Raw genomic sequence first — 20,996 nt, 5'->3', positions numbered from 1 at the left:
GAATATCTATTTCAAAGTATAGATATTATAAAAACGTTTTAAATGGAATGTTACAAACATATAGATGCATTTTGAGGGGTAAAATAACATACGAAAAAACGGAATTGAAATTCGAATTCTAAAAGTTGAAAAACCCTAGAACAGAAAAAACGGATATAAAATTCGAAAACTACACATCAAAAACCCTGGATAAGAAAAATCTCAATTTACCCCCTCATGAAAACTCAAACTCTAAGAGGTCCACTGTGTTCTAAGGAATTTCCCCAGATTCCCAATATTTTAAAAAAGCTACTTTTCCCCCCCAAAAACAGCCAATCTTGGCTGAAAAGGTCATGCACGATTTTGACTGGGAAACACTGTTCACAGTCGGACTGCCGATCTCTTCGGCAGTCATTTTCGGCCAAATTTTGGTCGTTTCAGCCTCCGATTTTCACATAAATCAAATCTACACGTTGTCTAACACAAAACCCCTCAATCAATTCAACAAAAACAACCAAGAATCAAAACATTTTAAGCATTATTCAAACCGTAAACCCTAAAATTTCAAATCGAAAAATCTCAATCAAATCTCAATAATATGAGCAATAACTTGATCCAAACAAGATTATGGGAGATATACTAACCTTCTTTGCCATTTGTGGGTGCCGGAAATCAAGAAAATCGACGAAAATCGACGGAAATCAGATCGCCCGTGGGATGAACGTGGTGACGTGAAAAAGTTTTGAAATTTGAGAGAAATGCACAGTAAATTCGCTAATATTATATAATGGATATTTTCGTAATTTCGCCAAACTCACGTTGATGTGATAAATTTCAAAAAAACCCCACGTGGGCTAAGGATCTCCCACGTCACCCCAATTGTTTTAAAAAGCTAAGTTACCCCCCCAAAATTAGGCTGAACGTGGGATTATTATTCTGACGTGGGAAACACTGTTCACAGTCGGACTGCCGATCTCTTCGGCAGTCATTTTCGGCCAAATTTTGGTCGTTTTAGCCACCGATTTTCACATAAATCGAATCTACACGTTGTATAACACAAAACCCCTCAATTAATTCAACAAAAACAACCAAGAATCAAAACATTTTAAGCATTGTTCAAACCGTAAACCCTAAAATTTCAAACCGAAAAATCTCAATCAAATCTCAATAATATGAGCAATAACTTGATCCAAACAAGATTACGGGAGATGTGATAACATTATTTTCCATTTTCGGTTGCCGGAAAGCAAGAAAATCGGCGAAAGTGATGTTCACCGTGGGATGCGTTAAAAATTCGAATTTTCTTTGAATTGCACAGTGAAAATTTGCTTTGTTTATATATGGGGGCATTTTCGTCATTTCACAAAACCTGGGCATTTTTCTTAAACCTGAATTTTTTGGGTAATTTCGCTTAGACCCCTTTAATTTTGCCTAATTTTTATAATTTCCCTTTATATTAACTAAAACTATTAACTTTAACAATTTAAAGGGGAGTGTTTGATTTTTTTCAAAATTAACAGGTGTGACATTGTCATTGCATTAAACCTTGGGTGCGACATAGTCTTTTGGCCACCATCTCTAATACTCATTCTCCCTTGATTGATTATGCAGGTCTCTGGTTCTTCTGAGGCACAGTTTGTTGCAATTTTTTTTTTTTTTTTTCACAAAAGCCATATGAAGCTTTTTGCACATGCTTGTACAGAATTTCAGCTATGTCACAAGATGCAATTTTGTAGTCTCTATATTACCAATTTTCATATTGTTATTAGGATTAGGGGAGGTTTCCCCCCAGAATAAATTCTTGATTCTCCCTTCTCATCACTTCTGGTTTATGTAAGGATTTTGATAAATGAGAAATATAAATATCCTACTTTCATTTTCTTTCTTTCTTTCTTTCATTTTTTTTATGAGGGTGAGCAGTAATATTTATTATTTCATGATATCTCAACCATGTTATGAGATCCTTATATATGCATTGTTTCAAGTGACAGTTGGGAAAATGTTATTTGCTCATTATTTCAAGATGAAGACGTAATACCCGTTAATTAGACGAAAAGACAACAATGTCCTTCGGGTAACGCCCTTTAAAGTTTAAACTGATGCGAAATTCCCGGTTCAAGTTACAGTTGGGAATGGCAAAACTGAAACCAAAAAGAGTACAAACACACCAAGCGCACGCACGGTCCAATTGGTTTCTGATTCAGATCTGAAACTCACTCACTTGGATCCACCGACAACTGTATAATATTTTTTTACCGGTCAACAATCTCATCTTCTCTTTTGGTCTTCAGAAATGGAGCGGTTCATTGACAATTTGCCGCCTATGGATTTGATGCGGTCGGAGAAGATGACCTTTGTACAGCTCATCATTCCAGTTGAGTCTGCTCATCGAGCCGTCTCGTATATCGGCGAACTCGGTCTCTTGCAGTTTCGTGACGTAAGTGTGTCGTCTCAGATCCGACTTGGTCTTCTGTTTATTTGATTGTCTTCTTTGTTTCGTGTTTGATTGCTGAGAAATTAGAAAACAAAAAAAAAAAATAGGATTTAAATTTTTGTACAATGATGGTTGGCTATATGAATTGTTATACTAAGCTTAGCGGAGCTTTTTTTTTTTTTTTTGGTTGTTAATCATTTAATTGTGGAGCTTTTATTTTTTTGGTTGTTAATCATTTAATTGTTTTTATCATGTTGTCTGTTAACAGTTTTAGCTCAGATCTAACTAGGTTATGTTTTATTAATTGGAGTGAATATTGAATTGCTTTTGCCTGTTTGTTTGCTGAGAAAATGTAGGAAAAGACAGGAAACGGATTTGAGTTTTATTTGTTCCTTATGAAAGTTATTTTAAACTGAACTATGTGCATATTATATACTTAATTTATTAAGTTCAGGCTAAAATATTAAACTGAATGTGTGCTTACTCTCTTACTTAACTGCGATAATATCTAAAGGTGGTTTTGTTTCCCCGGCCAGTTAAATGCTGATAAAAGCCCTTTCCAGCGAATATTTGTTAATCAGGTATGTACCTTACATGTGTCAGAGCTATTACTGCAGTATAATTACTTTAGATTTTCATTTTTTCTCCAGGGTAATGCTGCACATATAATGTGGCATAAATGCTTGATAGCCTCGTCATCTATCTTCATTTGTTGAGTTGACTTCAGGAACTCTTCATTATTTGTGCCACTTGAGCTTGCTTCTGCAACTTTTGATATTTCCAGTTTCTTAATCTTACCGTGTCTTCCTGCTTCCTATGCCTTTTATTGATGCTAAATTAATGAATACATGGATTCTTTTGAGCAGCATGGTGCCCTGATTCATATACAATTTTGATCTTTTATGCTCTCCATTGTTCAGTAATTAGTAAAAGACATAGGATAGAATATGAAGTATAAAATTTTTGTCACTAATTTTATATGTTTTAGTTTAGATCGAGGCTAAATACAAATTTGGATTTTATTTGTCATTGTTATTTGAACATTTGAGTTTTCTTTTTTATAGGTAAAGCGATGTGGAGAGATGTCAAGAAAGCTGCGATTTTTAAAGGAACAAATCAATAAAGCTGGTCTTCTATCTTCTGTCCATCCTGTTTCAGGACCTGATGTTGAGTTGGAGGAATTAGAGGTCGATAATACCCCCTTGCTCTACTGATGAGTTTTTTTTTCTCCATTGCCTGGGTTTAGCTTGTCTTTATGATTCCTAGATTTTTATTTTATTTTTTTGACGTTGGAACAAAGTAGATACTAAATGCATAGACTACTTGCTTCTGGAATCTGAATGTATTATTTGTTGTATTTCTCCTTATTTCAGATGCAACTAGCTGAGCACGAACATGAGCTAATTGAAATGAACTCTAATAGTGAGAAACTTCGACAAACGTATAATGAGCTCCTTGAGTTCAAAATGGTCTTGCAAAAGGTACTCATTCTAGCTATCTTTTAGGGATTACGTTATTGTTCTGTTCGTTGACTTTACCTCTGTGGTTAAATTTGGTATTGTCTCTGTGTGTGTGTTTAGTTCCCACTTTGCTTTGCTTGGCCTAGGGTACTCTTAACCCTATGTTCGTTGCTGCATATGCTATTAAGCATTTGAATAGTGACAATCTGATGGGGGATGATAATTGCGGTACCAACAAGCTGCTTACTGGTGGACTATCTGTTGCTTCCAGCATACTAGCCTGCCAGAAGACAAAGTGATCAAGGGTTTACCACCAAATATATATGTTCCTTTTCCCTTTCCCTTTCCCTTTTAAGTTTAACTGACAAGCAGTGTTGAATTTTTTCCTTTATGTTGGATGGGTAAAAATGTTCCAGTGTTCCCTTATCAAGTACTTTCAATGGATCCAATTCATTCAATCATACAAATGTTCTCTGTTTGAGAGCATAGTTTTTCTATTCTTGTCTTTCAGACACCAGTACAACTCAGGAAGGGTTGAAGTTTATAATTCATTTTGTGTTCTAATGGATTACAGATTTTGACAATTGCTTAGCATTTATGGTTTCTGTATTTATCTGATATTGAGAAATTTTTGCTAGTCCTCAAACACCTAGGTTATCTAGAATCGGTGGTTTACTTGATTGTAAATGTGATTCATTTTCCCTGTCCTGATGATATCCCATATTTAAATCTGGACATGAAAATACTTCTCACAAAAATGGTTATTAATTGTGAAAGGAAATTTAAAATATGAAATTTCGATTAAAACTTCTAATAAATAATGCATTTTGCTATGACCTAACCCTCCCATATTTTATTGGGCATTTCCAGGCTGGTGGCTTTCTTGTATCAAGCAATGGTCATGCCGTTTCCGAGGAACTGGAATTAACTGAGAGTGTGTACTCAAGCAGTGGTTATACTGAGACAGCTTCATTACTTGAACAGGTATTTGTTTAATGAACTTTCAATTGTTTTTGTTGACAGAAAAAACATCCTGTTTAGATCATTCATTATACAGGAGATAAATCCTGGGCCATCAAACCAGTCTGGTCTAAGATTTATCAGTGGGATTATTTGCAAGTCAAAAATTCAAAGATTTGAGAGAATGTTGTTTCGTGCTACAAGGGGCAATATGCTTTTCAATCAGGCACCAGCTGATGAAGAGTGTGTGGATCATCTAACCACTGAAACGGTTTTCTTCTTTCTCATGACTGGCTCTGTTAATTCATTATCTAGAAGATTCAATGTTTGCTTCTTTAAATCTTCTAGGGTTGCCATTTTTGCTCAGAGGGTTTATTTGTTGTCTTTCTGGAACTAGTATATGTTATTTGTTATTGACTTGTATTTGTTCAACTTGCAGGTTGAGAAGACCATATTCGTAGTATTTTTCTCCGGGGAGCGAGCAAGAATGAAGATTTTAAAAATTTGCGAAGCTTTTGGGGCAAATTGTTATCCTGTACCTGAAGACATAACTAAACAGAGGCAAATAATTAGAGAAGTAAGTGTCTTGTTGTGGCAGTTGGTTATATTTCATCTATTGCGTGGAAGAAGAATTCCATTCTCATATCTATTTTTTGGCTGTAACGGTGCTATGTATCCTTGTTTAATCTTAATAACCGTTATATGAGATGCTCTTATTGTCTCCAAATAACAACCAGAAAATTCTAAAATTCTTAAAAGTTTTATTGGAAGATATACAGACTAATTTATCTTGCTTGAGTGTTCCTCATTTGTCAGCTAAAATCGTTTATATGCCTAGTCGTTGATTAGAGGTTTCATTACTCTGTAGTTTTGTTTATTAGAAGATATAAAAAAGAGTCACAATAAAGGTTATTCAGATTTTTTCCAAGTTAAAGCCTTCTTTTGACAGGTTTTATCTCGTCTTTCTGAGCTTGAAGCCACGCTGGCAGCAGGCATACTCCACCGAAATAAAGCCCTCACTTCCATTGGATTCCATCTTACAAAATGGATGAATATGGTAAGATTTAGCTGCTACACTGTCTTTTTTTTTTTTCTCTTTTGGGTGCCCTTGCTGTGGCTTTCAACATAGTAAATTTAAACTATTCCAACTCCATGCCATGTTTATGATAATGTAACTTAATCTTCTTGATTCTGGGGACCACCTGTTACCAGGTAAGAAGGGAAAAGGCTGTATATGATACACTGAATATGCTGAATTTTGATGTTACAAAACAATGTCTTGTGGGAGAAGGCTGGTGCCCTATATTTGCGAAAGATCAGGTAAGTCTGTCGGGCCTTATTGTTGAATAGATTACAACGTGTTAGTTATTTTAGTACTTTCTCGTACTTCTGCCGAAGAACTTTTTGCCTAAGGGTTTATTATGTTTCAACAGATTCAGGAGGTGCTCCGACGTGCAACTTTTGATAGCAGTTCTCAAGTTGGCATAATATTTCATGCTATGGATGTTTTGGAATCACCTCCAACACATTTTAGAACAAACCATTTCACAAATGCATTTCAAGAAATTGTTGATGCTTATGGGTGAGCTCCTTTGCTGCTGTCATTATTTTCGTCTTCTTTAACCAAAATTGTCTTCCAAATTAAAGCAACATTCACCTTATGAAAGGAATGATCATGATTTTGGATGAGATTTTTTAGGGGCATTTTTCTTTGACATTATCATTATCTTTGATAAAATTTCGTCTAATGCTTTCTTATAAGAGGTTTACATGGTGAACAAGAGACTTAAAAGAGGTTGATGCATTTTGTTTCTTTAGTACTGTCGTCAGCTTTCACCATATGGCAGCTATTTGTTGCAATCATGTATTTAGTCTGTCTTACTCACTAGAGTCGATTCATGCACTAGCATAGTTCAGTTTCTGTTTAAGATGAGGTCCAGCTACTTAATGTAAAATTTGATTTATATGGTTCATGTTCAATCCTGCATGTAATTTTTCATATTGGTTAATTGAATCATTGATAATTATTATATCAATATTCAGAATGAGGCTAATTGGCAGAAGCTCTGTGCTTTGTTAGTTTTTTAAAATTTATAGAAATGATTACAGTACTAATGAAACAATCTGTTTGGCAGTGTTGCTAGATATCAAGAAGCAAATCCTGCAATATACACTGTCATTACATTTCCTTTTCTTTTTGCGGTGATGTTTGGGGATTGGGGTCATGGAATATGCTTATTGTTGGGAGCATTAGTTCTTATAGCTCGGGAAAGGAGGCTTAAGACTCAGGTATATTTGATTTCAAATTCTTTTTTAAGTCAAACAATTTGTTGTACTAGAAGAAACTATGCTGTCTAGTATTATGAATCATGGCCTTCCTTAAGTGAACATAAACTTATCAAAATGTTTTGTGTTATTTTTCATATTGCAAGTCATTGAATGTATCAGTGGCTAAGTTAATTGTTGTCATCTTTTGTCATTATACTTTTAGTTTTTTGTTAATAATATTCCTTTTGTAACTATATTGCAATGCTTTTGTTTCATTTTATATATCTCTGGGAGAGGAGTCCTTGAACGAACTGCAAGATGCTTGATTGGACCCTTAAGGACTTCAGTCTGTCTTTGACTTAAGATTTTGCATTTTTAATATGCTTATACTGACTTAAACATTGTGCTTATGTAATATGCTTATGTTTCCCTGCCATGAGTTCTGATGTAGTTCCCATAAGTTGATTTTTAATAGTTTATATGCAGAAACTTGGAAGCTTTATGGAAATGCTATTTGGTGGGCGCTATGTACTCCTTTTGATGTCTCTTTTCTCGATTTACTGTGGGCTGATTTACAACGAATTCTTCTCTGTTCCTTTTTACATATTTGGTGGGTCTGCTTACAAATGCCGAGATAAAACTTGCAGGTAATAGTTATGTATGTCTTTCAGATTTACTTTGAGCAGAATCCTTGGATGTTATCAGGAGCAGGCTTGGCTTTGCTTCATTTGATGCCCTCACTGATTGATAAGGTTTTACATTTTTTGATACAAATGGTGCAAATAGCCCCCACAAACTATTTTTCCAACCCCCATTTCAACATTTTTGTTATAATATCCTTAAGACAAATTCATAATGCACCCATGATACTGGCCTTAAAAAAGGAAAAATTTGCATAGCACAAATGGTTTTCTGTCTTGTTTCATCAACTCTGTAGCCCACCAAAAAAGTATCAAAAAATGTGAAGCCTGAACCGTTTCAGTTTTACTCATTTTCTTAACCTTCCTCAATTATTAATGTTCTACGATCCGCAATCTATTTCTCATATATGCGTAGTTGGTTGAAATAATTACTTCTCACAATACTCGTATAACAAACACATGAAAAATTTGTTTTATCATATTAAAACTAGCAACTTTTTTATATTTTAACTAAAACTTATTACTAGAGGTTAACGAGTTCCATTAAGAAGTTTTGAAGTATCTGAACACTTAACATTTGAATGAATATACACATTCTTTTGGATCATCGCAGAATGTGATCAACAAATGGGTTATAATTTGTTTGGCTCCAAACCAATTATAGATTGGGAGATTTCCTTGTATTGTCTTGAAATTTTCTTTTAAGATAAAATGTGAAAACCATTTCTTAAGATAAAAAAAAATTGGTGTTTTGAAAGTGTATCATAAAAGTTCATAAAAATAGAAGGCTAGTCTTGGAAATAACACAGTTGTGTTTAGAAATGGGGGATTATAAGATACCTTAAACAACCGATGGGTTGCATATAGCATCACTCTTCATATGAATTTTATTGCATTTTAATTCAAATCATCTAGGCATTATAGATTAACCATGCTTTACTCTTAATCAGTTCTGAGGAGTTTCTTGAAATTCTCACAATTTTTTTGTTCATTATCTTTGTATGCTTGAAAGTGTTTTCAGTTCTTTGTGCTATTAAAGAATGATGTTTCTGGAAATTCCTTTCTTTCTCAACAATGTAGTTTTTTTTTTATCATGTGATTAGTTATTCTGTTATTTTTGTTGTTACCAGTGATGCACACTTAGCTGGCTTAGTTAAATATCGAGATCCATATCCATTTGGCGTTGATCCAAAATGGCGTGGAAGTCGATCAGAGCTTCCTTTCCTAAATTCTCTTAAAATGAAGATGTCTATTTTGTTGGGTGTGGCCCAGATGAACCTAGGTATTATATTGAGTTACTTCAATGCACGCTTTTTTGGAAGTTCACTGGATATAAGGTGTGTTTCCTAGCCACTCTTTTCATTTCTCTCTATATGCCCGGCTTCACCTCCTTTTAATTGCCCTTTCCATTTAGAGGGACGAGACTGAAATGTTTTTGCATCTTGGTGTCTAGGTATCAATTTGTGCCACAGATGATCTTTCTTAACAGTCTCTTTGGGTATCTTTCACTTCTTATTGTTATCAAGTGGTGCACTGGTTCTCAGGCAGACCTTTATCATGTAATGATATACATGTTTTTGAGTCCCACAGACAACCTTGGTGAGAATCAATTGTTTTGGGGCCAGAGACCACTTCAGGCATGATCATCCCTCTTGTATCTATTGTGGATATGCTTAAAGTGCAATATTAATTTGTCTGTAGTAAATTGATGTTTGACTTTCGCAGATAGTATTGTTGCTTTTGGCTTTAATTGCAGTTCCATGGATGCTCTTTCCAAAACCTTTTATTTTAAGAAAGCAACATTTGGAGGTAATTTGGTGGTTGACTTGTCATGCATTTGTTTATTTGGTAGAAAAATCTTTAAATATTTTGACATCTCTGACTATAATTTTGAAAATAGTGCTTATGTTTGTGTGTGGTATTGTTGGGCTCTCATAAATTCCTGTAACTTTTAAAATGGATTGTCGATCCATGTTTTCAATTGACTGAAACACCAGTTTGTCCTGTTGAATGGGAGATATATATTGTTCATGTTCTTAAACCATATTTTTGGTACTGTGAGTAGCATACTTGTCCCAGCCCTAGCTTATAAGTTGTTACACATCTATCTATTTGTCAAAGAGAAGAGTGCACACACATCTGCTTTCTCTTGTTCATCCAAGTAATATGAAAGGTTCCTCTTTCTAGCGTGAAATGTGCCTAATAACATGCATGTTGTGTATATACTCTGTGTATACATGTCTCATGTACAAATTAACATTCTGTAATATATTTTTAACCCCTTTAATTTATCCTTTATGGTGCCCTTCTTGGGTGTCAAACTCATCTTATGCAAGCCCAATACTTTGTAGAGACACCATACAGAAGGATCTTTAATGATCAGAACCTCCTCTCTTGAAACATAATTCATTCTTATCCTCTTCATCTTTTTTTTTTTGGATAACTGGGGACTTTGTTCATATTTGTTGGATCGGATTCATAACTACTACGCTAGATAAGTCAAAGTTTTACAAGCATTGTAGAGGCTAGAACCCAAACCTTCACCTTGAAAGTTCTAATATTTCACCACTTTTGTTAACCTTTGGGGTCTTGCTCTCCATCTTTTACAACCTTTTTTAGTTTTTTGACATTATTTTTATTTCCTAGAATATTTTAGAACTTGATATTATTTTCCTTGGGATATTCTCTAGAGATTTCAAGGCCGCACCTATGGGATACTTGGCACCTCTGAGATGGATCTTGAGGTTGAACCTGGTTCTGCACGACATCATGAGGAATTCAATTTTAGTGAAATATTTGTGCACCAAATGATACATTCCATTGAGTTTGTTCTTGGTGCAGTCTCAAACACAGCATCATACCTTCGACTGTGGGCTTTAAGGTACTGCCATGAATTTTTGTTGAATTAAACAAATGTCTTTTCTATTGTGTGGTTAACTGATAACTGTTACTGATATGTCAGCTTGGCACACTCTGAACTATCTACTGTCTTCTATGAGAAAGTCCTCCTCCTTGCCTGGGGGTGAGTTTTTAGTTTTTATCATTCAGCATCTGTTTCTCTGCCTTAACGAATTTTTGCTCTGTTATCTCAACTTCACTTATTGCAGTTTATATATCTTCAAATGCCTTTGTCATTGTATGCATGCAATAGGAACCATAACATCATATTCCTTCATTTCTTTGTGCCCACTACAAATGTCAAGTGATAGCTTGATTGGTTGCCACTTACTACACATGTTAACATATCCACATTGTATTCGATACTGTGCAAATTGAGCAAGCGGTGTTAATAGGTATTAATTATGTTCTATCACATATATTTAAAACTCTATTAAAGGAAGATAGATATGCAATTAACATAAAAAATTATTTAATATTGTAATAGAAGTAGGAATGTGGTAAATTTTTGTTACTCTTAGTATGTTATTTTGTTATCACTAATGATAAGCAAGTGACAATTATTACAGGTATGACAACCTTGTTGTCCGGTTAATAGGTCTGGCAGTTTTTGCCTTTGCCACTGCTTTCATATTGCTCATGATGGAGACTCTCAGTGCTTTTTTACATGCGCTGCGTCTTCACTGGGTGGAATTTCAGAACAAGTTCTACCATGGGGATGGCTATAAGTTCAGACCCTTCTCTTTTGCTTCAATAAAAGACGATGAGGATTAGGTTTATCGTATGTAACCTTCAGTTTTTGGGAGAAAGAAAGAGTGTGAACAGAGGTAGGAGTATTTTCAATTATAGAAAGCCACTTACAGAGGACGGCCATGGAATCCTATTCAGGCTGGCAAGAGGATTTATACTTATTTTGCTCAAACATTATGCTGCTCGACTTTGATGTAGAAACAGGAAATCATAGCTCATATTCTCAGGTATACGAAGTTTTCTGTTTAGTCATTTTTAGGTTCCATCAAAAGAAGTTTGTATTTTACCTTTTTTTTTTTTTTTTTTCAAATTATTCTTTTGCACAAAGGAGAAAAGAAGTAAAGAGGGCGAGGGAGGGTTGGGAGCTTGCTGTAAAGAGGAGCTGGGAATCCTTTATACATCGTATTGTATTTGTTGGGCCCGGGAAGTAGGAGGAGTAGATTAGAAATTTTTACAGGATCACACTAGTTAGTGTGGCCATTGCGGGGAATTGGGCCTTTTTGGTTTTTCAAATTTTTTGTTACTCCAATGTAATAATTAATTACCCAGTTATCCTATAGAGAATTTTAAGTTGAATAATTTCAGTTGCATCTATTTCACTTGTGCTATTGTTGTTGCTATAATCAAATCGAAAGTCGTTGATCTTGGGTGTTGGTTGCTAACTCGTCTCGGAACAATTGAAGGATTATTTGAATTTTTTGTTAGACTAAAGAGAGGTTTGCGTTAATATTAGGGTTTACGTTGGCTGCAAGAAAATAAAAGTTTTAAGATTTTAAGTAGAATAATAAAGCTATGTATATAATTTATGTGTAAATAATGATATATTATTATATGATTAAATATTGTTTTATTTTTTAAATTTCAATTATTCAATTATACGATCATATGTTTTTGTTTATGTACAAAAATTATACACATAGTACTACTCTAAAGAAAATGTAATATATTTTCTCTCGTTAAGTAGAAGTCAAAGAATCACGAGTAATTTTGTCTTTCTTCAATTGCATTTGTGTATTTCCAAATTAGACGATGTATTTACGCCAAAGGACTTATTCCCACTAAAAGTTCATTGTATTATCACATTAGTATCTATCAATTATTGAAAACTTAAACACTTATTTATAAACTGTTAAAATTAATAAAATTAGTTAATACTATCTATTTCTTCTATAAGTTTAGAAAACTAACAATTTTTTTAAGAATTAAAATTTGAAATCTTATATTTCTTTTTTAGGGTTTCCTTCTTTTTTTACCTTTTTTTTCTAACGCCATCATTGGTCAACTTCTCTTTCTCTCTGCCCTTTTTTAATGTTAGTAACTAGAGGAAAAACATCTTTATCACTAGACAAAGATGAATCGTTTTTTGTCTAATGATAAGAATGTTCTTCGTCCGGTTACTTATGTCGAAAAAGAGAAGGAAGAGAGAAATTGGCTAGTGATAGTGTCGGAAAGGAAGGGGGGAAAATAAGAAAACTCTAAAGAGAAAATGTAATATTCCAAAATTTAATGATAGAAAAAAATTATTAGTTTTCTAAACCTATAAAAGAAATGAATAATATTTTTTTATTTTAAATATATTACTAATTAAATGATGATTTTATTTTTAAAATTTAATTAATTTTAATATTCAAAAGATATGTGTTTAAATTTTTAATAATTAACACGTATCCATTTATGAGTGCAATGGACTTTGAATATGAAAAAGTCCTTCGGCCATGTATTTGTACGAGGATCCGGCCCATGTAAAATGAATTCATGCGGTTAAATGAAAATTCAAATTATTCTGGACTTTTAGTAATTATAAAAGCAGCTGCCACATCACGTGACCGTTGTCTTCCGTTTCCCGCTTGCCCAGCAATTTCAGATTTGTTTTCACACTCGAACTGAATAAACGAGAAAGAAATCAGAGAAATGGAATCGGATGACTTGTCGTTTCTAGAGATCTCCGGAGAAGATGATTCGCTGTTGCCGCTGCAAAAGATCCTTAATGACAACGCGACAAGTTTCGATAAGACCTATTTCACTTGTTCGCCTCTGCTAATCCCCAGATCTAAGCGTTCCGTTCATCCCCCCTCGCCTCTTGTTTCTCCAATTGGTTAGGGTTTCTATTTGATATCTGGTCGTCTTTATTTATATCTATTTCGATTCTTTGATACGAATTATTGGTTTAAATTTGTGTACATTGTGCTGTAATTTAAATAATTTGCTTTTCTAGTTTTCCTTTTCTAAATTCTCTTTTATATTAGTGATTCTTTTATTTTTATTATTTTTTCAATTGTCCTAGATAATCTTTTTGAATAGCTAAATGGTTTTTCTTTCTGCTAATTCTAGTTACATAATATGTTTTCTGAATGAGTTTGAATTCATCATATTCTAGCGAATTAGTAAATTTTTAGCTTTATTGCGAGCTATATGGAGGAACTTTGAGTCAATAATGAAGCATTTTTCTACTGAATGGTAATTAGTTTAATTCATTAAATTTATATAACTGTTTCAACGAAATTACCTTATGATATTGCAGCAGGAGTGACGAGCAAGGAGAATGAAGAAAATCTAAGTTTATCATCACATAGTGATAGTGTTAATGAAGGGAATACAAGCTTAAACAAACCGGAAGTGCCAAAACTCAGTATAGAGCCCCAGCAAATGAAGAGGAAGAAGAAGGGTGGAGGGTACAATTTGCGCAAAAGCTTAGCATGGAACCAAGCTTTCTTTACTGAAGAAGGTGGTCTAATATTTGGTTTTGCATTTCATAATGCTTTATTTCCTTAGTAGAAGTTGAAGATGGGAGGTAAAAACTCTTATTGGTTAAATACTTACTAAGTTACTAGATTTTTTTTTTTTTTTTTTTTGGGGTCAGGTGTTTTGGATCCTTGGGAGTTGTCTTTAATTAGTGGTGACATTGGTAAGTCTAGTGGGCCGCTGTTGCCAGTTATTGATGAAGATCGGAGCGAATCATTGGTGGCTGAATCAGAAGATCTGACAGCTCTTGAAGAAAATTTGTATAAGGAGTTGCCAGCAAGTACTATAAAGGAGGATAGAAAGTGTGGCAGTACATCATTGCCAAAGAAGGGTGCATCCACTGGAGTTAATTGTATTGTAGCATCAACTTCAGCGGTTAGTGTTCATATAGTTGCTTGAGCTGCCTATGACTTGCTATTTTTTGGACATTATCTTGTCAGTTGAAAGCTGAGTCAAATGGAACTAATTCTAGTCGTGTTGAACATGTCCTCAGGCTAAGCAAAAGGTGCTTTCAGCTCAAGATGTTAATAGATGTGGATCTAAACGCAGTGGTTGCCCAAGACCTGCGGCTTCATCTACATATCCTTTTGATGACATCATACAATATAGTGGGAGAGTTTTGTGGTTTTTAGAAATTTACTAGAGTTGGGTAGTTGGTCTGTCTCTCTTTATCTATTAAATTGGAGAGTAGTTGGTCTTAACTTCTTTGAACTGTGAAAAGGCCTGCGACTGTCAACAAAACTAAAGCAGCAACTAAAGAATTAAACATGCCAAAGATACCAGTCCGAAAACAAGATCCCTCTGTTCATACTGCAACTGTTAAAACCATTATTGAGGGAGTCAGCAACATAAAGCAGAATCAGAATGTTCAACAAGGTAACTGAAGCATATTTCTTTTGATTTCAGGAGGGTTTAAATTCTTATGCTCACAGATATATTAGCTGAATTAAAGTTCTCAGCTGCAGATCATTGCTCAAAGTTGTTCAACGTTCTGATTTGGCAATTGTCATATCTTTATCTGGTGTCATATTTGTAGTACAATAGACTACTCTTTCAAATCCAATTCTGCATTTACAGCAGATGAAAATAATATATTCGCATTTGTTGCTTTCTTCTTTCTTGAACAGCAGTCAGTTTTCAAAGAAACATTGGACTAAGGTGTTCCTCAAACAATTCTAAAACTGCCCGAAGTAATGCCAGATCTGGTTTGCAACCCAGCAAATCGGTAGTTGTGAAATCTTCTGTTCAACAGGCTAAAAGAAATGTGGTGAGAACATAAAACATTAGAAGTGTTAGCTTTTATAAACCTATATTGGAGAATGCTTTGGGCCGAACATGGTTATTTATTACAAAATATTCCATTTAACCATGGAATGGTTGCTTTATTAGTTGTGATGTTCTAATATTTTTACAGGCCAGCTCAGCACGGAAAACCCAGTCGTCAAACAATTCACAGCATTCTTTTGTCACCAAAGCTAATGATGCCTCAGAGATCAACCCAGGTCCAGCTCTTCCAGCTTCTGGGAATTTATCATACAACCATGAGAGTAATGAAATTGCGACTTCTTTTCCACCAAAGTTTCCCAGTACTGGTGGAAGCATGCAACATTCACAAGTACAAACTGCAAAGCCATCAGGTTTGCGGATGCCATCACCATCATTGGGATTTTTTAATCAGGTTGACTCAAATAGACATTTTTTAGCCATTTATAGATCTGTGGTAAAAATTCTGATTGATATTTATTTCTTTGATTCATGGTTACTTGCAGTCAAAAGTTTCTTCTTCACATAACATATTACAGAGAAGTAATAAAGCTTGCAATGTTCCCGAATCAAACATTCCTAATTTGAGGAAATTTGATGCCTTCAATGTTATCCGTGAGAAGCCCATTCCTGCCCCTGGGAAGATGCCTGACATTGTAAGTGGTCTGACATCAAGTGCAAATAAGGGAGTCCCAGGTTCAGTTACAGAATCTAATCGTCATTCTGATTCACTTGAAAAGACAGAATCCAACTTGCCTGGAAATGCTACTCAAAAGGTGGAACTTAATGCGCCATCTAACTTTAACAGTTTTGACACTGTAAATAATGAGCAAAGTTTTCATATATACAATGACACTAACCAGAAATCGCTGAAAACGGGGGAACAAAGAACATATGAGAAGAATTCTCCTGCAGTGGATAGTGAACTACAGTGTAGCGATGATAGATTGCTCTTACGAAGTGCACAATCTGATCAATTCATGAAAGATGATGCCAAAGAGAGAGTAGCTAGTATTTGCCCAATGAATATAGAAATGACTGAGCCCAAATTGGAGAATGCTCATATTACGTCCCAACTTGACCTGGCAGTGCAAGTTCAAGGTGTTTTTGAGACAACGGATTTTATTGACAGCAAATGTGAGGAGAACAAAGTATGTCATGTGTCAATTAAGGATCACAGGTCCTCTTCACAGTCACAATCTGGAGACGTCCATGGTGCTGTTTCAGAGTCACAATCTGGAAAAGCCAATGTTTATAGTATTGAGGGTCTTTCAAAACAGCATGATGATTTGTTAAGCTGTGCAAATGAAGAAAACATGAAACAAGCTGATGAGACAATGCCTTCCACCCGTCAGGTAGAACAGATTAAAAGTGAAAGTCCAAGTCCATGGACAAACAATGGCACATTTTCACGGGAGAGTAGATCCTTAGAGTTTCAGAAGTGCACTGGTACGGAGATTGCTAATTCCAGTACAGAATGCATTGCTGCAACTGATAACTTCTGTAAAAAATCACAGTTGCAGTCTGCCAATGTCAGTCTATCAGCTGGAACGGGAAAAGTTGTTTTGGGCTCTTCAGCCTTTGATAATATGGTTGTTGATGAAAATGAAACCATAATTGATGCTGATGGAATTGAATTGAATAGTTCCCGTGCTCTTTGTTCAAAACAACTGACATGGCCTGACAGTGGCTGTGATATGGCGGTAGAGGACCCATGTGAAGACAATATCAAGTCATGTTTTATTGATACAGAATTCATGCCTGATATCAAACATCATGGTCAAACTCCTTCTGGCATATCAGAAATGTTGGATAAATATCAAGAAGCAGATGTTTTTACTAATGGCAGCATTGAAGTCCCTGATGTTCATTCAGACAGTGGATATTACAGTGGTTGTGAAATGGGAAATTTTCAGTGTATAACATCCCAGCCCAGCACTTCAGAGGAAGTTATGGGTAGTTCAGAGGTAAATGATACAGTTCCTGCTATGCAAGTTGAGGGTTATTCCATGACAGATGAAATAAATAAACACAAACATGTAGAAGACAAACACTTGAATTTACCACTAAACAGTAATTGTTCTGACTCTGAATTACGGCCTGGAGATGAAATTAGTTATTGTCAGCAATATATGTCACCAGTGCAAAATAATCAGCTGAATTACAAGCATGTTGTCAACAATCTGTCCATAGAGGGGAAGCAGATTTCAGAGGCATATGACAAACTTTTATTTGAGGACTACAAGCCTTTTGCAGAATTCAGAGAATCCAATGCTAGTAAAGTTGCAGATGTGAGTCTGTACGCCAAAAGTTGCTTTGATAGAGAAGTGGAAATTTCTGCTCTTTTTCAACATGTATATGCAAAGCAAACAAATGAAGAACTTGCTGGAGTTGGTGATACAATTAAGAATACATCTAGTGGGCACACTGAACATAATGAGTCTGACCCTGTAGCTGCACAAGTTTCTTTGGATGACCATGGATTGAGTTTGGATGACAAGGTGATTGTAAACAACTGTTCTTCTGAAGAGTTGCAGGAGATGAATGTGCTTGGAAGCATAGTGGATGTTGTTTTAGAGCACACTGATGCTTGTGAAAATGAATTAAGTTCTGTTGTCTGTACTCAGGCACCCCCTGCAGCTAAGAATGATGGTGTTGATGAGGACCAGAAGGTGGAGTACCCGTCTGAGGAGAATAAAGTGTTAGGTTCTGCTGAGATCGAACCATTGGTCAAAAATCCTGAGTGTTATACTGATACAAAGTTCTGGAATAATGAAGAACTTAGTTCTCCTACCTGGTCATTGACTTGTGGTGTCTCTTTGAAAATGAATGAAGTTCAAAATTCAGGAACAGCAAATACTTGTGAATCTAAAGCATTTTGTTCACAGAACAAAGAATCTAAGTTTTCAGCTAATACATATCAGAGGGTATCAATTGTAGAAAATATATTTCACATATTGAAGCATGATTCTTTGCCAGAGGAAGCCAGTATATCCCAAAACAGTGACAGATCTGTAGGTGAACTGCAGCATGAGCTAGAAGATGTCAAGTATGCCACAGACAATGCAACAATGTCATTAACAGGAAGCATCTCTGAGGATGTAAATGTTAATACAGTGAAGATCACTGTTTTTCCAGAAGAAGTTACTATTTGTGAAAATAATGACGATTCTGGTGGTGAAATGCAGCATGAGTCAGAAGATGCAACAATGTCATTAACTGGGAACGACTTGCAGGAAGTATATGTTAATTCAATGGCAAGTGACAATTTGCCTGAGGAAGATGAAACTATTATCACTCAAAAGGATGGCAGTCCTAACAATGAAACGCAGCATGCTTTAGATGATGCCATACATGCCATAAAAGATAAGGATACAGCAGAACTTCTGTGAGTACTTAGTTCTGATCTATGTTATACATTTTGAACTTCCTTGTTTGTAAACTTGTTCCTAATTTCAATGGAGAATTGTTCTCAGTACTAATAAAAAAATTTTAGAGTTCCTTCTGACCCTGATGTTTGTATGCAGTAAGAACTCTGGGATTGACAGGAAGCAAGATACTTCAATGATAAAACCTCCACCACATGCTGTTCCGTTTTCCGATGAGTGGTTAGCTGCATTTGAAGCTGCTGGAGAGGTAATATCAGTTCTCTTTACCTGTGGATACTTAGCTTTTATCTTTGATCTAAAGTTACAGTACAGCACATTCCTCGTCACTCTACTTAGACGCATAACCTGTAGGCCTGGAACACTCGTGGCACCATGTATATTGTACAATCCAAACTGATTCTATCTGTGGAGTGGGATGAAAGATCAAACTCTATTTAATCCTTTGCTAAACATATACTGAAATCGAATCATAAAGTGTTAGATCCTCTTGATTAAGTATAATTATTTGCTCAATTAATAAAAATATTTCATCAATCTCATGTCTCCATTTGTTTTCCTCTCATATTGTCAGATATTATTGTAACTGAAACCACCATTATTTTTGGGTAGGATAATTCTCCAATTTTATAGCATTAAGATTACAAAAAACTATGCGTAATCACATGATAACACACACAAATATGTGTCTATTTATTTAATCAAAATAAGTAGACATAGCATTGATAAAAAGATTAGTCAGCGGGTTTGTCCATTTAACAGTTGCATCTTTCTGCAGGAAATTCTAACCTTGAAAAGTGGTGCTGTACAGCATTCACCCCAAGACAAGACTCAACCTGAACCTGGTCCATGGTCCCCGGTAATTTCTGGTTATCTGGATATTCTATTTTGTTATGGCATTCAATTTGTTGTGGTGTTTTGATCTGAAATGTAAATAATTTTCAGGTGAAGCGGAAGAACAATCAAGGCATTGGGCCATTTGACTGTACAAAATTTACCAACATACCTCCTCCTTCCTAATGCCTAATCATTCTTTTGCCTCTAACATTGTTACTGATTTTGAAGCACGCCATATTTTGAGCAAATATTATTGTCTGAATTATGGCTTGCCCAGGCATTTCCACCAAAGCATATTTATTTCTTCTTTATTCACGCAACAATCTACAAATTGTAAATTATGTTCCATTGACTTTGTGTTCTCCGAACTCTGAAAAATCAACCCATCTTAGGCCAGTCTTGAAATAATCAGAGTAAAAAACAATCTCAACTTTTTCAATCTGAGAAATTAATTTATAATTTAAGACGAAAATATGTTTTTGATATTCAATTGAAAAGGTTTTATTGTTAAGATTTACTGTTTTTAGAATGCCATCCCAGACAATAATTTGTGCTAAAATATATATAAAAAAAAACAAAAGTGACATCAACTCCTTCAAAAAGTAAGAATAAACATTTTCAGGTGGTTAAGAAGTTTATTATTATTATCATTATTATGATTCTTTGCAATAAGTTATCAAGACTGTCCAAATTTTACAAATTTTATTGGTGTAAAAAGCCGGTGAAACATATTAATATAAATAATATTATATATATAAATAAATTATACAAACTAATTATAAGTTTTGATATGATCACATCAGTTCGTATAAATATATTTACAATAAAATTATATATATAAATAATATATACAATTTATATATATATATATATATATATATAAAATGACAAGTCATTATATAATTAAATATTATTTTATCTCTAATTAAAAAACTATCCAATTGTATAATGATAAGTTATGATTTATGTATAAAATTATATATATTATTTATACTAATAGCACTACTCTAAACTTGTATAATTTGTTTATATGCATACTTAATTTCAATTAATATTTGAAGTAACATCCCCTAATCTTCAAATTGTAACTTTATTTGAACTCTAAAAACAATAAAATTGAATTGGAAGGGATCTTTTAGCTTCACAAACTTTTCCGACTCTTTCAATAGAGAATTTTGTCCTTCAATATGTAACTCTAGGGTTTATGTGTTAGGTAATACATGAAAGATTTTTTTATTATCCAAAACAACTGATTATGTGTATAAATTTGTATATATTATTATATGATTGAATATTATTTTATTTTTAATTTAAAATTATTTAATTATATAATAATATGTTATTTATTATACATAAACTTATATTTATTATTTATATA

At 34.3% G+C, this 20,996-nt stretch overlaps 3 protein-coding genes across 5 annotated transcripts; all 3 read left to right on the top strand.

Moving 5' to 3' along the window:
* The first annotated feature begins 1,912 nt into the window (after positions 1-1,912).
* LOC123226048 (V-type proton ATPase subunit a1-like) lies at positions 1,913-11,969 on the top strand. 3 transcript variants are annotated; one of them, XM_044650509.1, is made up of 19 exons: positions 1,913-2,053; positions 2,271-2,416; positions 2,950-2,994; positions 3,478-3,600; positions 3,787-3,894; positions 4,744-4,857; positions 4,931-5,104; positions 5,273-5,410; positions 5,783-5,890; positions 6,046-6,153; positions 6,267-6,415; positions 6,969-7,122; positions 7,588-7,748; positions 8,873-9,079; positions 9,196-9,379; positions 9,468-9,551; positions 10,433-10,623; positions 10,705-10,764; positions 11,210-11,969. In XM_044650509.1, the coding sequence occupies exons 2-19, from the start codon at positions 2,273-2,275 to the stop codon at positions 11,412-11,414; spliced, it is 2,457 nt and encodes an 818-aa protein (XP_044506444.1). In that variant the 5' UTR covers positions 1,913-2,053; positions 2,271-2,272; the 3' UTR covers positions 11,415-11,969. The 3 variants fall into 3 exon arrangements, 2 of the variants coding, with proteins under 2 accessions (XP_044506444.1, XP_044506445.1); XR_006504256.1 differs by lacking the exon at positions 1,913-2,053 and having other exon boundaries at positions 2,083-2,416; positions 11,210-11,617; positions 11,719-11,969; XM_044650510.1 differs by lacking the exon at positions 1,913-2,053 and having other exon boundaries at positions 2,282-2,416; positions 2,928-2,994.
* A 1,267-nt stretch (positions 11,970-13,236) lies between these two features.
* LOC123224705 lies at positions 13,237-14,999 on the top strand. Its single transcript, XM_044648399.1, has 4 exons — positions 13,237-13,485; positions 13,912-14,115; positions 14,251-14,507; positions 14,626-14,999. The coding sequence occupies exons 1-4, from the start codon at positions 13,302-13,304 to the stop codon at positions 14,773-14,775; spliced, it is 795 nt and encodes a 264-aa protein (XP_044504334.1). The 5' UTR covers positions 13,237-13,301; the 3' UTR covers positions 14,776-14,999.
* Positions 14,900-20,026, top strand: LOC123226292. Its single transcript, XM_044650810.1, has 7 exons — positions 14,900-15,008; positions 15,260-15,399; positions 15,547-15,810; positions 15,902-18,783; positions 18,923-19,031; positions 19,560-19,640; positions 19,727-20,026. The coding sequence occupies exons 1-7, from the start codon at positions 14,900-14,902 to the stop codon at positions 19,799-19,801; spliced, it is 3,660 nt and encodes a 1,219-aa protein (XP_044506745.1). The 3' UTR covers positions 19,802-20,026.
* The last annotated feature ends 970 nt before the right edge of the window (positions 20,027-20,996 follow it).

This window comes from Mangifera indica, chromosome 9 (assembly GCF_011075055.1).
Source record: "Mangifera indica cultivar Alphonso chromosome 9, CATAS_Mindica_2.1, whole genome shotgun sequence".
Classification (NCBI taxonomy): domain Eukaryota; kingdom Viridiplantae; phylum Streptophyta; class Magnoliopsida; order Sapindales; family Anacardiaceae; genus Mangifera; species Mangifera indica.
This window is presented reverse-complemented; position numbering and strand designations above follow the sequence as displayed.